A 21,897-nucleotide genomic window follows, 5' to 3' on the forward strand; every position below is an offset into this window, starting at 1 on the left:
GGATTTAATCCATAATTGAGTTATTTCATTCAAATTACATCTTTGGACTGCTCCAAATAACACAATGAAAGTTGACTTATTCAAGTCTGTGAATGACATTTTAGGTAAGTTTATGTGTGCCTTGAAGTAAACTGAGTAATGAGGGACTGAAAATATCCGTTGGTATCTGATACGCTATTCTATTTATTCCCTTGTACTACTAGCCATTACTTTTTCTCCAGGCCACCCAACCTATACCAGAAAGAAAAGCAGATGTAAAAACAATGATGATGGGCTCTCTCTCTCTTTCACACACACACACACACACACACACATGTACATATGACAGGTTCCCACAGTTTCTATCAATCAAATTCCACTTAAAAGGCATTAATCAGTCTATGGCTACAGGTAGAAGACACTTGCTCAATATGAGATCAAATTTAGAACCATATGGTTACAGAGCAAACTATGTAACAACACAGCTATTTTTGCAACTATGTAAGGTCTCTTCCTTTTCTTATTTGAATTTATCGTATAAAAAAGGATTTGGTTTCTCTCTAACATAAGCAAAGTTAGAAAAACTACAATAGTGAAGAGTTACAGTTTTTTTAATGATCAAGTCAGAGAAGAAAGGGCAGTGCCCATGATAGCTTTTGAATGCCCCTGAAGCTGGAAGAAGAAAGCTCTATACAATGTTCATAATTTACTTCAAACACCACAGCTTTATTAAAAGTTGTTTAGTACATAACCACATTCTTATTTCAACCTCTTTCTTCATCAAATCATTGATGGTTAAACTTGATGTACTTGCAATGGTCTTGCAAGAAATGTTTGAGACAGTTGGTGTAGAGCTTATATATAATGTTCAGGCAAGTAATTTGCCAAGTAGCTCTTTTTGTTCTTGATCTGTTTATGCAATAGCAATTCTGTCTGGTATGTCATTTTCATCTTCATCATCTTTTTAAATTAACAAGTAGGGGGCTTTCTATTGAATATCAATTATTAGATCTCAGTCTGGTATCCTTCCTTTATACACCTTTGCCAGTTTTAATTAAACTTGATAGTGAATGATGAAGTTGATAAATTACTCTTTCCTAATTGTCTTTGATACAGAATGGATCATAATTGAAATTCTGGCCATTCTATATTTTAAGCCAATATGTGAAGCACTTTAGGTATCTCTTAGGCATCAAATCAGAATGATAACAGCTGTATTCAGACAGGATTAATTCGCCACTGTCAAAGTCTGCAGTAATACTTGTCAAAGTCTGCAGTAACATTATCAATAACATTCAGTGCTCTCATTAAAAACCAGCTGTTCTTTAATGACTATATAAAACTGGAAAAACTATCCTCAAATTACAGTTTTAAATAATCTCCGTAGTTTGTTTCCAAAGAATTTGTTTTATATATGCAAATAGTTTAAGTTTGAGAAGATTTTGTCCCACTAACTTGTCTCAGTAATAGAACTTAAACTTTTTATAGCGCCAGAACAATTCTTGATTTATTTGGAAAATGTCTATGTAGTCTCTTCAATACTTATGCTGTACTGTCAGGTACAAGGTCTGAACTAATGATTTTGTCCCATAGCAGAACAAAAACTACCAGCCAAAGACAGGATTTTTCTTTGCATCTACTTTTGATACTGTAACAGCTTGAGTTCTTTAAACATTTTAAGTGCATTTTTTTTTTTACAGTTCTTTCAACTTTGCTTGTCATGATGATCAATAAAATGGTTTAATTCATTAAAAAAAAAAAAATGCATATGAACATATACAAGGCAAACTGATTTACATATTGGTGCCAGCTGTTTTCTTTCCACAACAAAATTATATTCAGTATAGAAATATTATGATCTTTGATTCTGTATTTTGTATTATAATTATAAATTTAACAGATGTCAACTAAGTATTGATATACAAATTAAATCATCCACCATGAAGCTCAAATTTAAAGATGATACAGCAAGCAAAATGAAGATAAAATTCATTGGTTCCATCTCAAAACATATCAGTTAGATTATGTGCTATGTAATTGTTTTTTATTTCAACAAGTGATAAAGTTGCTGCTACACATTGGAACTGAATCTAGAACCATGTAGTCAGGAATTAAAGTTCTTACCACACAGCTACACATGTGCTGATGTATATTTTACAAATGTAAAATGTGGGTTCATATTTCTGAATTTCAAGACAAGGAATTATGCTGCCCATTAACATTATTTGCTTTATCTGTCCCAGATTCAATGCAATTAATTATATCACTGTTATTTGTGGTAAAAGAAATTTCAAAGGACATTATGAATGTTTTCACCATGAATTCATCATTATCATCATCATCATTTAATGTCCGCTTTCCATACTGGCATGAGTTGGATGGTTTGACTGAGGACTGGCAGGTAACACTGGCATTGACCAGGCTCAAATGGTGCTTTTTATGTGCCAGTCAGGCGACACCGGCATCGGCCACAGTCAAATGGTGCTGTTTACATGCCACTGGCACAGATGACAGTCAGGCGGCACTGGCATTAGCCACGCTTGAATGGTGCTTTTTACATGCCACTGGTATGTGATGAAATGTTTTTTGTACATCTTCAGTGCTTATTGCACCTGGGCATCTGCCACACCCTAAAACTATCACCTTACTGACAGCATCCCAGTACATGGCTCGTACAACTCTCACCAACCACACATCTATCCCTAGTTTCCACACTGATCACCAGATAAGGGATTGGGGGACCCTGTCAAAGGCTTTCTCCATGTCATCAAAAGCCAAGTACAGGGGTTTATCTTTGACTAGGAATTTCTCTTGCAGCTGGCAGTTGACTATGGTACTGCTACACCAGTCATTGGGTATGACTCCTTCCTGTATCACCTGGTTAACTATAGACTACACCGCCAGATATTTTAAGCATCTCAGCAGTGATTCCTGATAGGCAGGAGGCTTTCCCTGTCTTCATACCCTTAATTGCTTTTTCTACCAAGGTACTGTCAATTTGAGTAGCTAGTCCCTCTGTTGGGTTGGCATTTGGCAGACTCTCTTTCTTCCATTCTTTCTCTTCATTTAGCAACTTTTCATAGAGGCATCTCTCTCTTTGCAGCATCATTAAATGCAAGTGAACTATCATCCATGCCAACACATTTCTCTCCTATGACATCACAATTTTCTCACACACACTGTCTTGCAATATGAAACACTTCAAGCCTCTGGTCCTCACAATGCAGAACATTGGCAATTTTTTTCTTATCTACTTCCCCTCTGGCTAAGTAAACTGGTCTTCTAGCTTCCCTTCTGGTGATCTGATACAGTTCCCTGCTACCACCACACTTCCAGTCCTTCCATACCCGTTTCTTTTCCCTAATGGCCCTGCCAACAACATTGTTCCACCACCATGTCACCTTAGGTCAAGAGGGGACTTTGCATCAGCCACAGATCTTGTTAGTAGCCTTCAACAGGTTGTCCTGTAGGAACCTCCAGTTATCCTCCACATTGTGTGATGCTAAATCTTCCTCTTTTTCATCAAAAGCTTCAAGTAATACGTCTCTAAATCTCTGCCCATTCAGAGGATCCTTAAGCTTCCAGATCCTTCTTTTCCATGCTGGTCATCTTCTGGGCAGCCATTTAGCCCTGATCCTGAAGTTGCTAACTATTAACCTATGTTGTAGGGTGCATTCTTCGCCTGGAAAAGTCTCTCATTTCCTGGCAAGAATGTAGTCAATCTGACTAGTGTACCCACCAGACTGGTAGGTGAACAGGTGACTGGCAGGTTTCCTGAAGTGAGTATTACAGATCATAAGATCATTTGCATTACAGAACTCCAACAGCCTGCTTCTCTTTTCATTGCGGGAACCAAATCCATTTCCCCCATGTGCACCATGGAAGCTCCCTGAATGTTGTCCAACATGCTCGTTGAAGTTGCCAGCCACAAAGAGAAGGTCCTTGTCATTTGTTGAAGAGGTAGTCTGCAAAAGGGTGTCATAAAATCAGTCTTTCTATTCATCAGGTAGCCCTGGCTGAGGAGCACAGGCCGAGAGAATGGTTGCTAATCCATGTTGTAGCACTAGTCTAAGCTTAAGTATTCTATCACAGACTCTGACTACCTCGATTACTTTATTATCAAGGAGTATACCCACACCCCCAACCCCATCAGTGTTCCCTACCCAGAAAATCTTATACCTATGTTCTTTGCCTGTGAGGAACCAAGCAGTACTTCCTCTCCATCTTACTTCTTGGATGCAGCACAAATCTACAAGTCTCTGTTCAAGCATCTCAACAATCTCACTAGACCTACCTTTCAATGTGCCAACTCTGAAGGTGTGGAAGGTGTGGGCTGGCAAGACCCTGGTATGGGGGACAGAAGCATTATGCATCTGAGAAGAAAGCTCGCATGTGTGATTGACAGATCTCGTAAACATACAAATAGGCTTCAACCTGCATACACTTCACCATCATTATATTTGCTTTATAATCATCATCATCATCATCCCAAAAAAGTTTGCTTGCATGCTTTGAAGCTTATCAGAAAAATACCTCACACACAAGCTATTTTATGATGCTCATGGCATGTGATTCAGTAATTAATAATAAGTAGAAGCACTCCCCTGTTGTGATAAGGCTATCTCAAATTACAGGATTTCGTACTTACAGGAACTGTAAAGTAGGACTACTAATTTCAGGATATAGTTTGTAATTTTGTTCTTACAGAAACTTTGATAAATTTTAAGTATTTAAAAGCTACACTTTCTTCTTAGCTAAATGGTTGCTTCTCTCTAAATTTAACTAAGATCAAAGTATAGTTCACAATTTGAAAAACTGTAATCCTGATACATACCCACACATATATATTGTGTGTGTGTGTGTGTGTGTGTGTGCACGCACATGCATGTGTGTGTGTGTGTGTGCACGCACATGCATGTGTGTGTGTGTGTGTGTGTGTGTGTGTGTGTGTGTGTAAGTATGCAAGTGTTTGTACATGCATTGCTATAAACACTTACTGAATGTAAGGTAGAATTTTTTACAGTGAATATTTATGTGTTTGTGTATATTTTCTTGGATCATGGTGAATATTTATCTTTCTTATTTCTTTACTGCCCACAAGGGGCTACACACAGAGGGGACAAAGAAGGACAGACAAAGGGATTAAATCGATTATATCGACCCCAGTGTGTAACTGGTACTTAGTTAATCGACCCCGAAAGGATGAAAGGCAAAGTCGACCTCGGCGGAATTTGAACTCAGAATATTTATCTTTCTACCAACCTATTTATCTAAATCGACCTTCACCAGCACCACTGTCAATCATCATCACCAACACAACTAATATCAATACCCAAACCAATACAACCAACACCATTACCAACTCACCAATCCTTGACCAACAACAACAGTAGTCTGAACAATATAAGCAACTTCCTCTAAAATAACACTCATGAGATGTGGTATTCTTGTGTAGTTTAGATGCTGAATGAAATGTCTTTGATTTTAGTCTATGAAAATTGACTTGGAATTAAACAGTAAACAATACAATTAACTAGAACAGTATTCATGTATACAAAAGGCATTGCTACATGGTAGTGAGAGGTAGGCTCTGAATGCAGAAGACATATGAAGGCTAGAAAGGAATGAAGCTAGTATGCTCTACTAGATGTGTGATGTCAGTGTACATATGCGACAGAGCGCTAGTGTGTTGAGAGAAAAGTTAGGTATAAGAGGAATTAGATGCATTGTGCAAGAGAGAAGACTGTATTGGATTGGTTATGTGATGCATATCGATGTAGACAGTTGCATAAAGAAGTACTGATCACTTAAAATGGATGGAAGTAGTGGAAGATGGAGACCCAGGGAGACATGAGATGAAGTGCTGAAGGCCAATCTCTAAACATTGCACCTTATGAAGGAGATGACATAGGACTAAGATATCTGGCTCCTTGCAAAACTCAAGACCTGTTCACCACAGCAGAATTGATGCCAGAGCTAGTGCCATGTAAAAAGCACTATTATTGTTGCCTTGTGAAAAGCACTAGCGCTGGTGCCACATAAAAAGCACTTGTGCTGGTGCCATGTTAAAAGCACAGGTGCTGAATTCCATGTTAAAAGCACTGGGGCTGATGCCACATTAAAATCATTAGTGTTGGTGCCACATAATAAGCACTTGTGTTAGTGCCATGTTAAAAGCACTGGTGTTGGTGCCATGTTAAAAGCACTGGTGATAGTGTCACATGACAAGCACCCAGTACATTCTGTAAAGTGGTTGGCTTTAGGAAGGTCATCTAGCCATAGAAACCTTGCAAGAACAGACAAAAGAGCCTGATGCAGCCCACTGGCCTTACCAGCTCCAGTCAAACCATCAAAACCATGATGGCATGGAAAATGGACATTAAATGATGATAAATATAATGATCACCACCAACAACAAACCTCCACTTATTACCAACACTAAAACCAGTACAATCAACAGCATCACCACTACCAACTCAACAACTTTTGAATAAATAACTGCCAACAACAGTAATAATATCAGCATGATAGCAATGCCTGTAGCTACATAAGTTGCATGTCAACACAACAGGATGCGCGTGTGTGTGTGTGAAAGAGAGTAGAGTGTGGGGTTTTTATGGTTCAAGTTTTGAGACACAATGCTTAAGTATAATGAGTTGGTAGAGGACATTGTTAGGACTGGTAGACTTGTTTCTTTAAAGTAATTAGTGGTATCTCCACACCTGGTACATGTGTATGTGGAAGTGGAGGAATCTAGTGGAGTGGAATGGGGGGGGGGGTAAATTTGTGATTGACAGACCAAGAATATCTAGCGTGGAGTTGGATGCAAAGCTGCAGTAAAGGTGGAGACTTTCTACATGGGTTTAGGGTTTACAGAACTACCAGTGTTTAGCAGAGAAGAAAATAAGACCTCTGTAAAGTTGGTTGAGATTTGTTTTGGTAAGGAACCAAAAGAACTAGGTGCTGTTTGAGAAGCAAGAAAGCTTACAGGCTGTGTGAATTCTAACCCAGTTTCAAAGAGTGGATGAGATTTCCCAGGCTTGTAAGCCTTGATTTTGCTCAAACAGCAGCAGCAACAAGCCACTTGTGGGACTTGGGACACTGAAGTTTTGTTGCATGTGAGATGTGAAGGGATATGCCTAAATAGATAACATGTTTGATAATCTTTGTAAAATAATGGAACAGAATGGAAGTGTAAAATTTTTACATTTCTCTTTAATTGAGGGGACCTTTAGATATTCAAGGGACCCTTCTTAGTTCAAACGGTCTCAATGTATCAGCTGGATCTTCCTCTCTTATAGGCTCTGATGAGTGGGTAGTATCAAGTATTGTGTGCATTGTAATGTTCGACACACAGAAACACACACAACTCACAAACTCAAGCATGTACACAAACACACACCCACACACAGGGTACAAGCACCAATGGGCAGCTGTAGCCATATGTACAAATGCCAGGAAAACAGAAACAAGAAGAATATTTCACAAAGGAAAATAAAATGTCTTTTACAGATATGAAACATTAAAATTATAAGGAAAGTAAAAATGGGGAGTAGTGATGTTGATACCTTTCTCTGAAGAGAAGTGACTAAATGGATCAACAACTTACTGTTGGACAATGTATAAATGTGTGTATGCATAAATGTCTGTTTAAATGCGTGTATTAATGTATACTTATATGTATGTATATGTATACATACATTAATGTATACATACATGTATGTATATGCATCATTTTCTTTGCAATCTGAAAAATTCTTGCTGCCAATATAAAAATAGAACCTTACCGTATACTGTTCAGTGACACACGTTCATGTTTGTTTCTGGTCAATTCTGGGATGAGAGACAGATGGGAAATCTGAACATTTGCCCAACCAAATTGAAATACCAGGATGAAGGATATGTAGTATATTAGTTGTATGGAATCTGGCTCATTTTCACAAGTAATGCAGGGATTGAAGATAAAAGGAAAGCTCAAAAGAACACAGAAAGTACCTAGATTAAGAGAAAAAACCAAAGTTTTAATAAATAAAGGCTTAACTTTAAGTTAAAAGAAATTGTGTTAATTTATGTTAATCTATTATTATAGCAATTATACCAACTATTATAACAGGTTAAAAGATGTGCTAATTATTGTGGTTAAAAGATGTGTTAATTATTGTAGTTTAAAGATGTGTTTGTTAAAATAACATTGGAAATTTTCATAAGGGTGACTTCTGCATAAAGTATATATATAGCTAAGTGCAAGCTACTAAGAGTGAAAATATGTTTTAACCAATTGCAATTACAACTGAAGAAAAGTCATTGGTGTTAATAAAAATTCCTATAAAAAAGAACAAAAGAGAAAACCCCTGACATTACAGTTAATAAAAGATTAAATGGACATATGTAGAGGACAAGTGAGTGAGGTTGGTATTTGGGAAGTATGGTGACAATGTGAAACATGCTTTGGCCATATTAGATCTCAGAAAAACATAGTACACAACTATCAGACTATATACTCCTCCTCCTCCTCCTTTAACATCCATTTTTCATGCTGGTATGGGTTGGATGATTTGGCCAGAACTGGCAAGCAAGGGAGCTACACCAGTTTCCAGCCTGATTTAGCTTGGCTTCTATGGCTGGATGCCCTTCCTAATGCCAGCTTACTTTACAGAGTGTGCTGGGTGCTTTTTGACATGGCATCTGCACAGGTGCTTTTACATAGCACCAGCATGGGTTCTATTATGTGGTGCTGGCACAGGTGCTTTTTATGTGGTTCTAGCACAGGGGTCTTGCAGACCAATCCTCTTCAGCAGGAGGGGTGGCATTAACACTTCTGCTGTGGAGGATAGGTCTTTTTGTGTACAGCAAGGTGCCAGATATCTTGGTCCTTTGTCACCTCTCTTAGTCCTTGAAGAATGTATAATTTTGGTGTGGAAAATTCACTGATTTGGCAATTAACAAAACAACATGAAGACATTTCCTAAAGGTGCATTCTCTATGGTAGCCTGCAATTAATTTTATATTCTACATGGAGAAAGCGTTCTTGAGAATTTGAAAGAGAAAAGAGAAACAATAAAAGTCAGTTAATTTTTGTTTCAAATTGGTATTAGTAATGCCTAATATTATTTATTAAAAATAAAGATTCAGGATTAATTTAAGCACAGAAGGTATCAATTAAAAAGTGCATTCAATTGGGATTTCCAGCTATAACCATTCGAGGATTTAGGAATTAAAACTGTTGGCCTCACTTCTATTTTAAAGCAGTATGGTGCTTGTTTGGGAAAATTTAATTTTAACACTGTGAAATTTAAGGGACTAGCTAGATTAAAGTTTTCTAGCTGGTATGTAAAGTTATTTTATACTGTTTGATAGAAATATGACTTTTTTTAGAGGCAGAGCATTTTTAACGATTTACACTTTAGTGGTTAACACGTTAACACTTGATCTTTTATTCAGTAAAGAGTTAAATGAAGGTGAACATTTTAAATCTTAACAATTTGAAAGTATTTCTAAAACTTATGATAGGTTCTATAACATGCCCAACACTCTAGAGAATGCAGAGTGTTGCAGTCAGAGGCTGTGAAATGTGACCAGCAGAGGCTGTAAAATGTCACTAGAAGAGGCTGTGAAGCGTTGCTGGTAGAGACTGTTAGGGAGAATTGTCAATAGGGACTATGGGGCATCATTGACAGAAACTGTGAAGTACTGCTGAGAGAGGGTATTGATATAACCAGTTCCATTTCTTTAACCCCAAATCATCTCTGGCTGAGCAAATTTATGACATCTTATTTGTTCTGATGATCCTTTCTTTTCTATTAGATATATTTCTCATAAACAGCTATGATAAAAAAGAAAAGTACCTGAAGTATTTGTACAGAGATTTAAGTTTAGGTTGAGAGAAAAGATCCATTGAAGAATGGAAGATATATAATTGATCATTGGATAAAAGTAGACATGTGTAAGAGAGAAAGGTTTCTAATAAAGAATAGAAAGCATGATTTGCCACTGAAGAGGGGAGGTTAATGGCTGAAGTTGGTTGGGATGAAATTTTAAAAAGGAGGATTCAGAAGAAGTAAAAAGATGAATACTGTGGGAATGTAGAAAGGAAAATTTACCCTGGAAGAAGGGCAGATTGAAATATTTCACAATGAATTGGGACAATAAACACTAAATCTACTATTTAGTTAAAACAGTTATTTTTTAAACTTTGAATCTTCATTGTATAATGTAAATGACTTGAGATGGCACTCACAGCCAGTATTTTATCCATAGAACTATTATGCCTCCCAATAGCAAACATGATACATCATGAGAAACAACATATGTTTATTATCTTCTTGATCTAGTAGATATATTTCACAACAGATTAAAAAAACAAACACGCATTTGGTTTGAATTATCAGAAAATCACAATAACCCTTACCAAAACCAAGAGATAAACTACAGGAGAAATACTGTAGACCTCAAAATTAATTTTTATCTCTAGAAATGCATGTTACCATCAAAAACATTAGATTTTGTTGTTATGCTAAGTAAATTTCGTTGAAATGTCTAAAATTTCACTTGCAAGATATATATATCACTTAATCTGATTAATAAAATGTTTTTTGGAAGAATAGTCAGAATGCTGGGTACTCCAGATGAATTTCCACTTGTGCTTTTCCTGCATATAGAACTCATCTCTCTGACAACAATAGGATTTTGTTTTCTTTCCTATTTATTAAAACTGAAGCCATTGTTAAGTTTATGTTAACATCTCTAAATTTTAGGTTTTACTTGAAATTTTTTTTACTTTACTAGATTCATTTCCTATTATTTCTATTTTTAGTTTTATAAATATGTGATGGTATCAACCATTAATATTATATTAACCCTTTTGTTAAAATATTTCTTTTGAAATACACAAGCTTTGTTTCAATAAATTTTGACTGTTTCAGGAAGATTAGCATCAAAACTGTTATACACTTTTACTATGGGAAATACAATTTTTTAGTGATAGGCTGTTAAAAATTGGTGTCAGTATATAGAAATATGTTAATCTTAAATTATCTTTAAGGAATATGTTTCATTATTTTAAATTTACTTTTAGCATTTAGTATAAAATTCTTCATGGTAAGCTGCTTTGCAGCATTTCTTCCTCCTCCAAAATTTCAGGCCATGTGCCTATGGTAGAAAGGATTATTATTATTAAAATATAACATGTCTTGAATGGCACAACAATGCAGAGTGGACTATAATAACTGTTATAATTTAATTATCCATAGTCTGATATGATATAATATTTCAGAATACAAAAATTCCTTCAAATATCACTAGGAATTGGTCGAGTCACTCTGTTATAATTGGTTTTCCAAAGGTTACTGCAATTTTTTTTTCTGGAAGTGTCTCTGCAGTGGTCTCACAAAGCTCCTTCCGGAATTCCTCATGAGAAGTGCGTGAGGGTGGCCATGTCTCAAACTTGTGTGTGTTGGCACATCCACAGCACTGCTTTTAAGTTATGCATTATACTCTTTATTTTTGTTTCAGTCATTTGACTGCAGCCATGCTGGAGTACTGTCTTTAGTAGAACAAATCGACCCCAGGACTTATTCTTTGTAAGCCTAGTACTTATTCTATTGTTCTCTTTTGCCGAACTGCTAAGTTATGGGGATGTAGACACACCACCATCGATTGTCAAGTGATGGTGGGGGAACAAACACACATGTACATATATACATACATACATACACACACACACATATATATATATATATATATATATATATATATATATATACGACAGGTTTCTTTCAGTTTCAGTCTACCAAATCCACTCACAAGGCTTTGGCTGGCCCTGGGCTATAGCAGAAGACACTTGCCCAAGGTACCATGCAGTGGGACTAAACCTGGAACCATGTGGTTTGTAAGCAAGCTACTTACGATATAGCCACTTCTGTGCCTACATGCAGTTTTGTTTTTTTATAATACATGAGCATGTTATCAAAAATGAACCTACACGCATCCAGATGTAGCTAAATAATATATTTAGCCTGTTGTTAATTTGGGGCCCTAGTCTGTTTATGAGGGTAGCTTCCTTAATTCTTAAATTACCCAAATTTCTTTCATTGGTCTCACTTATGACTGTTATGTTTTTGTCAGTGTTCTGGTATCTGTCTAGATGTTTTCTGGAGGAGGCTCTCATGTTCAGATGTATTTTGATGCGAATGTGTAACGGTCTTGTGTTACCCATATAGAACTTGTTGCATTTGTTACATTGTATTCTATACACAACATTTACCTGTTGGTATAAACCTGTGTCACGGATGGGGCAGTTAGTTAGTGTGCATTGATTGCTGTCCCTTGCTCGTTTCTTTGCTAGGTGTCTTCTCAGAGAGGGGCCGGAGTGGGCTAGTTGTATGTCTAGCCCTTCTCTTCTTATGGCTCTTCAGATGGCTGTAGTTATCCTCTCACTAAAATGGGGTATTTTAATGAAGCATGTGTTGCTGTGTTTTCTGGGTTTTCTGGTGTCTCCTATTTTGGAACCGAGTGGAAGGGCTGAATTGTACAGGACAAACATATCTCTACTGGCTGCTTTCCTGTAGAACTCGGTGTGGATCTCTCCTTCCGTTATTTTCAGTTGGAAATCAAGTAGCGATAGGGATCCAGTGTTGTCAGGATGTTCTATAGTGAACCATATATTCATGTCCATGTTGAATGTCGTGAATATTCTGTCTGATGGAGAGAGTGAGCTAATGTGTGGCATGAACATTTGATCACTATAAGCAAATCATTTGTGTAGGTCATTTGGCAAAAGCTGAATGCTCATATGTCATCTTTGACGGAGAGTCCATCATTATTATTATTATTGCAGTGAGGTGGCAGAGTCATTAGCACTTTCGACAAAATGCTTACCAACATTTCATTCATCATACATTATGAGTCCAAATTCTGCCAAGGATGACTTTACTTTTTATCTTTCCAGGGTTCACAAAATAAGTGCCCCTCCCTCAAAACCTGCTGGTCCTGTGCCAAAATTTGAAACCATTATCATCATTATTATTATTACTGAGTGAGAGAGCAGCACATGTCATCAGAGTGACACTGGGGTACAAATATATGAAGCCCAATATACCCAGCATAACTACCCATCTGGTAAGGGTACATTAGGTACATACATCACAACCATATGTGCACGACCTGGTGGTCTCATATCAAGATAAACAGCACATGACTTTGCAGGTGGGGCCCTGTTAGAATTTTCTTCTGGTTGAGTAGCCCATCCCACTCAAATAGACCCTGATTAAGGGTTGTTTAAGGATGTCGAATGAAACACCCATGTTTCCAGAGGTGAATTATTCATACCTCAACTTATGGCTATGATGCTCCCCCACTACTTCTGATTGTGATCAGAAATGCACAATAACCCCCCCCCCCCCCGGCCCATCTATAATCATTGCTGAGATGCTTAAAATATCTGGTGGTGTGGGTTATGGTCTAGTCACCCGTATTGTATCTTATAGCAGAAACAGTTGTAAGCTAATGAAGTTCATGATGTAATTTCTTCTTTCCCTTGTCATTTTAATTTCTTACACACACACACAAACTCTTCTGCCCATTACAGCTATTGTTCCTCGTTTAAAATCTAACTGGTTTTTCAGCAATCATGTGTGTGTGTGTGTGTGTGTGTGTGTGTGTTTATCAGATTGTGCTTGTGCATGATTATGTATGTGTCCGTAAGGAGTAGGGAATATGAGGTTAAGGTATTAAATTACATTGTGAAGTGAAATAATGAGCAAGACACATGACTGGATGTTTTAAAAAAGAAGATAAGCTAAGGGAAATATCTCAAATGAGTCAATGCCATTAATTTGGATAAATAAGTAAAAGGGAGATGCACTGAATGCCATGGTACAAAAAACATCTTAATTGAAATTTCCCTCTTAGTAACCATCAGTTACTAGTGATTCTCAATGAAAAAAAATAGATATTTGCAAGAAATTAAAAGGCAAGCTCTCAAAGGTAATTTACCTGTTAGGGTAAAGAAATTCTGATCTCTGTCTACAGGCAAGGAAAAACTATGATCATGTTTCTGTCTATTAGGCTTCATCAGTATAGTATAGTTTACTCAAGTCTACTTGATCAGTTAATAAAGCTTTTGCATATAGGAATAGAGCTATGAATAATTTTTGTCTAGTATAATTGACTTTATTTAATATGATAAATGCAAATTTTTATTGAATTTATCTGCATCTTAGGTTATCATATTGGCCATAACGGATTGTATTCAGATCTCATATGCTCAACTTCATTGAAGGAAATTTCCATGTCCTTGTCTAATTAATGCTCAGGCTCTGCCCTCAGAAGAAGCTAACAGTAATCAATAACCTAAAAACAGTTACCATAGAGTCTGTCAAGAATAAAGTAAGTAAACATACGAGGGGGTGCTGAAAAATTCCTGACTTTAAGGGTATTGTGAAAGGCCTGATTGGAGGCCCAACCTTCTGAGTTCTTTTACAGGGCTTAGAAAAACTGAAGGACTGGTGCAATAACTGTGTGAATCGGAGAGGGGAATATGTTAACTAAAATCATGACTGATCTGCCTGTATTTTCTTTTACCCAAAGCCAAGAACTTTTCAGCAGCCCCTTGTATGTTATTTACTATGGAGCTACAAGTGGGGTTACTCTTAGTCAAAACAGTAGGCCAGTAGCATTCTTTTCTCAACCAGAAAATTCTGCCAAGAAAAATCATTGCAAAATAAAGAGGTTTTTATAATAACTGAAGCTGTGAAAAAGGGACACCACTTTCTCTGAGAGAGAAGATTTAACTCACTGATCAGAAATCTGAAATGTGTTCAGTTTAAAATTCAAAACTCAGATTAAGGTTGTGAAATATCAAGGCAATTAAAAGTCATACCATTCTGTTACAAAATTTTACATCATCCTGAATTTCTTAACACAACTGCATATGTACTATTATGAGACTTATAAGGTATTGCTTTACAGAGTAACTTCTTAGAATTCTAGAAGCCTCTTTGCCACCTTGGCATTACAAGGCCGGTACAATCTATTTGGATACAAAATCTTCTGTATTCAGTGGACAACATTAAAATGACAAAGTACATACACAACAACTGGATCAAACAAATTGAATCTTCTAGTGACTTTGTGTTAAATGCTCTACTCTCAACAGAAGACCAGCTAAAAGATTTGGTTATGCTTGAAAAATAATTATTTTGAGCAATTGTCTAAATGATTTATCCATTTGGTCACAAATAATACCCTAATAATATTGCGCATAGGTAATTTTGTTTGTTTTCACAGAGAAGAATGTGATAATTCTAGGATTTTCTAGTAAAGGAAACTGTTAAGATCTTAAATTTCTGCAGCTGCTGTCTACTACTTTGCTAAAAATACTTTGTAAATGGTTATTCCTGACAGTTCTATTAAAACTTTTAGTGAATTAAAGCCTATTTTAAATTGACTTGTTTCTTGAATTATTCTTACTTCATGGTATTTCAGAAAAGATGACAATACACACACAGACACATTGATGCAAAAGGGTCAACAGCATAATATAATCATTATACTCACTAAAATTATTTTCAATATCACCAAACAATAAAGCTTTTATGTATTCTATGTGGAAGACATTTATTGTCCAAAAAACTGAGACTCCCAACTATTTTAAAAATAGAGACATGATTTTAGTACTAGATTTTAAGATAAAAGGGCAATATCTATAGCTAGAATACTAGAATAAGATTAAATACAAAGTAACAAACTGGACACCCTATAAGTATATCATAATTTGAGTACAGGTCATAAAAGTTGTTGCAGATTTTTGATTTGTTACTGCTTTACCATGAGCTAACATGAGCAGACAAGGATTTTCCATCAATATTATTCTTCTGGTATGACAGACAATCTTTTGCTATGATTAATCATATATCCTTTATAATGTGCCCTAAGATATTGACAGTAATGAGATGCCTTGTCAAAATAGAAAAAAGGAAACTGAATATTAATTGAGAATGCAGGTATGACTGAGCAGTTAAGCAATTTGAATAGTCTGCTTCACTTAAGCCAGTAATGGAAGAATGTTTATTAAAATGGTGGTGACAATGGCAATAAACCATAAGATAGAAAAGTAAACTATTAATGTCAATCTGTGTAATAATATCAAAAATTCACTAGCCAGAATAATTAATTAAAAAAAGTAACATCTGCAATGTTTAATCGATCATAAAACATCACCAGTGTAAGTTTGTATGTATCTGCATGTGTATGTGTCTGTGTGAGTGTCTGTGTGTATTTATGTCTGGATGCAAACATGACCAAGTGGTTAAGAAGTTTGCTTCATGATCATGATGCATTGGGTTTGTTCTCCACAGTGTAGCATCTTAGAAAAGTGTCTTGCATTGTGGCCTCAAGTTGACCTAAGCCTTGTGAATGAAATTGGATAGACGTAAACTGTGCAGAAGCCCATCAGATAGGATGTACTTATAGTTCAAAAGATCCAGCCTTGTCACACACTGTGACACTGAGTCTACAGGTAGATTATGTAAAGGGGAGCTGCCTCTGTGGAATACTCAGCCACTTACACTATAATTTAACAAGTAGGTACTTTGGTTGATGGAACAACTGGAATAATCATCATCAAAACCAATGAAAGATCTGTTTATACTTACTGGACATGAGTACTAGATATAAAATTATAACATCAAATGTAATATGTTGACTGTTCCAGATATCAAAAGAGTAATGAAATACATAGGACAAACTTCCATTGTAAACAAATGTAAAACCAAAGAATAAAACTTAAGAATGACACAGTTTATGGTTATTATACAAAATTTGTTGAAGATGATATTCTTTTCTTCTCTAGGCACAAGGCCCGAAATTTTGGGAGAGGCGGCCAGTCGATTAGATCAACCCCTGTGCATAACTGGCACTTAATTTATTGACCTTGAAAGAATGAAAGGCAAAGTCGACCTCAGCAGAATTTGAATTCAGAATGTAAAGACAGATGAAATACTGCTAAGCATTTTGCCCGGCATGTTAATGTTTCTGCCAGCTCACTGCTTTTGTTGAAGATGATATTGTCTTTTAATTGTAAGAGATTGGCATAAATTGGTAAAAGTGGAGAAATATTTGAGAAAGTGATAATAATTTTCGTGTTGGATTTTCTTTTTTGTTTTAAATTAACTCATGAACTTAAGAGAGGTCTCTTTATGTTATGACTTAAACCTCAATCCCACTCCTCTAGATAATCACAATATATAATTATATATTAGCTATTAATATAATTGGCAGTGTTCCCCCCCCCCCCCCCCCCCTCTCTGATTTCTCCTCATCCCAGAGGAAAATAACTGATTTTATTGGATTTATCTTCCTTGATTAATTAATTAGAAGGTTACCAGTTATATAACTAGCAATGCTGGAATATGCTTTTATCACTGTTGATAATATCAGCTCAAGTTACATTTTTAATTAACTGATAGTTAAACAGTATTATTGTAACTGATAATGTACATTTAGAACAAATATACAAACAAGTAATCTATTTAGTTTCATTTCAATATATTGTTAGTATTAAAGCAGTGAGCTGGCAGAATCGTTAGCATGCTGGGTAAAAGGTTTAGTGACATTTTGTCTGTCTTTATGTTCTGAGTTCTAACTCTGCCCAGTTCAACTTTGCCTTTCATCCTTTTGGGGTCGATAAAATAAGTACCAGTTGAACACTGGAGTTGGTGTAATTGATCTAAATCCTCCCCCAAAATTGCTGACCTTGTGCCAAAATTTGAAACCAATATATTAGTAGTATCTTTTATCTTTTACTTGTTTCAGTCGTTAGACTGTGACCATGCTGGGGCACCGCCTTGAAGAATTTTTAGTCAAATGAATCGACCCCGGTACTTATTCTATTGATCTCTTATGCCAAACCACGAAGTTACAGGGATGTAAACACACCAGCACTGTTTGTCAAGCGGTGGTGGGGGACAAACACAGACTCAAAGAATACACACAAACACCCTTACATAATGGGCTTCTTTCAGTTTCTGTCTACCAAATCTACTCACAAGGCTTTGGTTACTCTGAGGCTATAACAGAAGACACTTGCCCAAAGTGCCACAGAGTGGGACTGAACTCAGAACCATGTAGTTGGGAAGCAAGCTTCTTACCACACATGCAAATAAAATAATAATTATTGTATTTATATAACATCACTTGATATGTAGTAGCAAAAGTATACTCCCAACATAATCTGTCACATAATGAGTAACACTTTTGTTATTATTATTAATATTATTAAAACTTTTGCTCTCATCTTTTGCTTTGCTGTTAAAAAAAGTTCTTTTACAAATAAACCATGTTAAAAAACAAAACTACCCACCTACTAGATGCCAGGATTTCCTTTTACCTAAAAAACAACATCCATTTATTCGATCAGATTCAATTCCGACAAAAGTTGTGGATAGTCCATCACAGATCTGTCCTGCAAGCATGAGATAGCCAGCCAAAACACTATTAAAGTTCAGTACTTTGTTGAAGTAAATTAATAAATAAGAGAACCACATGGATGCAGCCAAATCATTAAATACATGCCCACAACCAAAGGTAAGTTTTCTGATAAAGGGCATGCCGTCATCTTGAGTCTGGTTATTGGTGCTTGTTGAATGGCCATTTAGGGCAGAGTTTACTGACCTGGAAAAGAAAAAAAAAAGAAAAGATAAGATTATACACAAGCAACCAAACTACAAAAAAGGGTCTAGATATAATACAAAAAAAAAAAAATAGCATGATTGTTGCTGTTAATGAAACATATGTATATGGAGTAAATTTTTTGCTTATGGACCCCTTTGATTCTTATTTTACTCAGGTAGAGCCCCATAGCTATCCAATGTTTAAAAAAATCCCATTATATTTTTATAATTAAATATTAGGAATTGTATAAAAAGAAACTGTTAAGATATTTTGTGTATTGTAGAAATAAGACCCCGTTTGGTCATGACTGACCATGAGATTGCATCTAGAAAGTTACCCTCCCAGGCACAAGTCCGGGCAAGGTTGTTTATGGAAGACCAGCAGTCGCCCATGCATACCAGCCTCCCCTCTCCACGCCACCAATGTTATCCAAGGGAAAGGCAAGGGCCGATACAGCTTGGCACCTGTGACGTCGCGACTCATTTCTACAGCTGAGTGAACTGGAGCAACATGAAATAAAGTGTCTTGCTCAAGAGCACAACACGTAGCCTGGTCCAGGATTCGAACTCACAACCTCACGATTGTAAGCTCGACACTCTAACCACTGAGCCATACGCCTTCACACTGTAGAAATATAACCAATTTATTGCAGATAAATTTAAACTACAAAGTCTTAAATGCACTCTCCCACCCCACTCCAAGAGTCATATGGATCCTGGTTGAGAACCATTGAAGTAGATTATCAAGATGGACCACAATGGAATGAGTTTATGATGGGATAGATCTGCAATGCTGTTGTCCTAGTAGACAAAAAGATGTTTGTATATTAAAAGCACTAACAGAATTATGATCCCTAAGTAGAATGAAGACATAGATTGGAGAGACAAATTACATCAATTTGAATATGTGATGAATGGTAAATGTTAGATGATAAAGCATCTATGATTGAGGTTCAGGGACACTGGGTGAAAGAATATTTTGGTCAGATGTTGAAATATTGGGAGTTCCTCAATCATTTGTGAAAACCTCTGCTACCAACAGTACAAGATTAAAGTTCATAAAGACAGTAAGCTGTTCTGTTCATGGTAATGATGATGATAGTAAGATATAACAGTCTACAGTAAGGCAGTGTCTGCTTGTGTAGAGTGTGTGAAAAAACTAAATAAGGATTTCTATAAAGATTCCCATATTGGAATAATTAAAAAGTAACACCTGCAATATCTAATTGACTACAAAAGAATGTGTGTGTGAGTATGAGTATAAGTGTAAGTGTGTGTGTGTGTGTGTGTGTGTGTGTGTGTGTGTGTGTGCGTGTGTATGCACATGTGCATGAATGTGTGTGCGTACATGTGTGCAAGCATGGCCAAGTGGTTGAGGAGTTCATTTCATTATCATGAGATCTGATTTTAATCCCACTTTGTAGCATTTTGGACATGTATTTTTTATCATAGCTTTGAGTTCACTCAAGCCTTACAAGATAAAACTGAATGGATAGAAAATGTTGAACAGGTTCTGTTGAAATTGTCGGTCTTATCACATATTTTTTTATGAGAGTTTTATGTATATATGTGACTTTATACACAGGTGTCTGAAATGGGGTTTCTCCAAGGATCTCTGAAGTAATGTTACTTGACAGGATGCATAGCTTAGAAATAAGGTAGTCTCCCAAGGTCAAGCTGCTACTTCTCTACACTGAGAGGTCACAATGGACATGTGATTAAAATATTGCTAGAAAGAATTGCCAGATGGATTCTTCAAGCTGAGTTTCAGTCATTGGATTGCAGCCACGCTGGGGTACCACTTCGAAGGGTTTAGTTGAACAAACCAATCCCAGTACTTACCTTTTCACCCTAATCATAGTACTTATTCTATTGGGATCTTTTTGCTGAACTGCTAAGTTACAGGATGTAAACAAACTAACACCAGTTGTCAGGCAGTAGTGAAGGACAAACACACACACACACATTTATATATATATATATATATGGCGTTCAGCTTCCATCAACTAAATCCACTTACAAGGCCTTGGTTAGTTCACACTTATTGTAGTAGACACTTACCCAAGGTACCATGCAGTGCGACTGAATACAAAACCATGTAGTTGGGAAGCAAACTTCTTAACCATACACCCACACATTTACCTACAAATTTTCAGACATAACTATATGAAATATAATGAATCCAATTAAAAATTACACAATGACAGAAATAATTACAAATCTGATAAAAAGAATGCCATACTTTAAGGGTAATATTACTACAAAATATTATATGCAGTTATACAGAACTAGAAAGATTGAAATAAAAAATGCATATAAAAGATGTTAATTATAAAAAGTGTTTATAATTATTTAAAGTGGAGGCGCAATGGCCCAGTGGTTAGGGCAGTGGACTCGCAGTCATAGGATCACGGTTTTGATTCCCAGATCGGGCGTTGTGACTGTTTATTGAGCGAAAACACCTCAAGCTCCACGAGGCTCCAGCAGGGGATGGTGGCGAACCCTGCTGTACTCTTTCACCACAACTTTCTCTCACTCTTACTTCTTGTTTCTGTTGTGCCTGTAATTCAAAGGGTCAGCCTTGTCACACTGTGTCATGCTGAATATCCCCGAGAACTATGCTAAAGGTACACGTTTCTGTGGAGTGCTCAGCCACTTGCACGTTAATTTCACGAGCAGGCTGTTCCGTTGATCAGATCAACTGGAACCCTCAACATCGTAAGCGACGGAGTGCCAACAAACAACAATTATTTAAAACAACTAAAATTCAATTAAAGTAGTAACACACATACTTTCTTTGATCACTGTAGCTTTCTCTAATCTTTCTAATCAAGCCCAACAGCCCAACATGATATCTGCAATTCAACAGGGCAACCAGACATGATACTTCCACTCTATTAACTACCAAAGCACCTGAAATTGCTCCTGGTTCTCTCATACAAACTTGTTGCTTTAAAGTAATCTAAACTATAACCTCCCATCAAAATGTTTATGCTTTTTATGTCTCAAGCAGCAGCGTAATAATGACAAAGTTATTTTATTAAATTCTTCAGTATTTTCAAAATTAATTGAAACAGAAGCAATGTAGTCTGAAAGAAATATGGCAACAAAAGGATTTGAAAAAAAAATATTATATGCAATTATACAGAACTAGAAAGATTGAAATAAAAAATGCATATAAAAGATGTTAATTATAAATTTTTTTTTTTTTTTTTTTTTGAATAGGTATTAATTATTTAAAACAACTAAG

General features: G+C 36.2%; 1 protein-coding gene across 2 annotated transcripts in view; it reads right to left on the bottom strand.

Moving 5' to 3' along the window:
* The window catches only part of LOC106874334 (major facilitator superfamily domain-containing protein 12), a 71,671-nt gene that overhangs the window by 27,462 nt on the left and 22,312 nt on the right, over positions 1-21,897 (bottom strand). For both annotated transcript variants that reach the window (XM_014922036.3, XM_052965666.2), the window contains exons 2-3: positions 18,338-18,648; positions 7,767-7,974 (exon numbers count right to left, since the gene is read on the bottom strand). In XM_014922036.3, coding sequence (XP_014777522.1) covers positions 7,767-7,974; positions 18,338-18,648 — 519 coding nt within the window. The remainder of the gene's footprint in view (positions 1-7,766; positions 7,975-18,337; positions 18,649-21,897) is intronic.

The sequence above is a fragment of the Octopus bimaculoides genome, chromosome 2 (assembly GCF_046866305.1).
Source record: "Octopus bimaculoides isolate indiv1 chromosome 2, ASM4686630v1, whole genome shotgun sequence".
In the NCBI taxonomy this organism is placed as follows: Eukaryota; Metazoa; Mollusca; class Cephalopoda; order Octopoda; family Octopodidae; genus Octopus; species Octopus bimaculoides.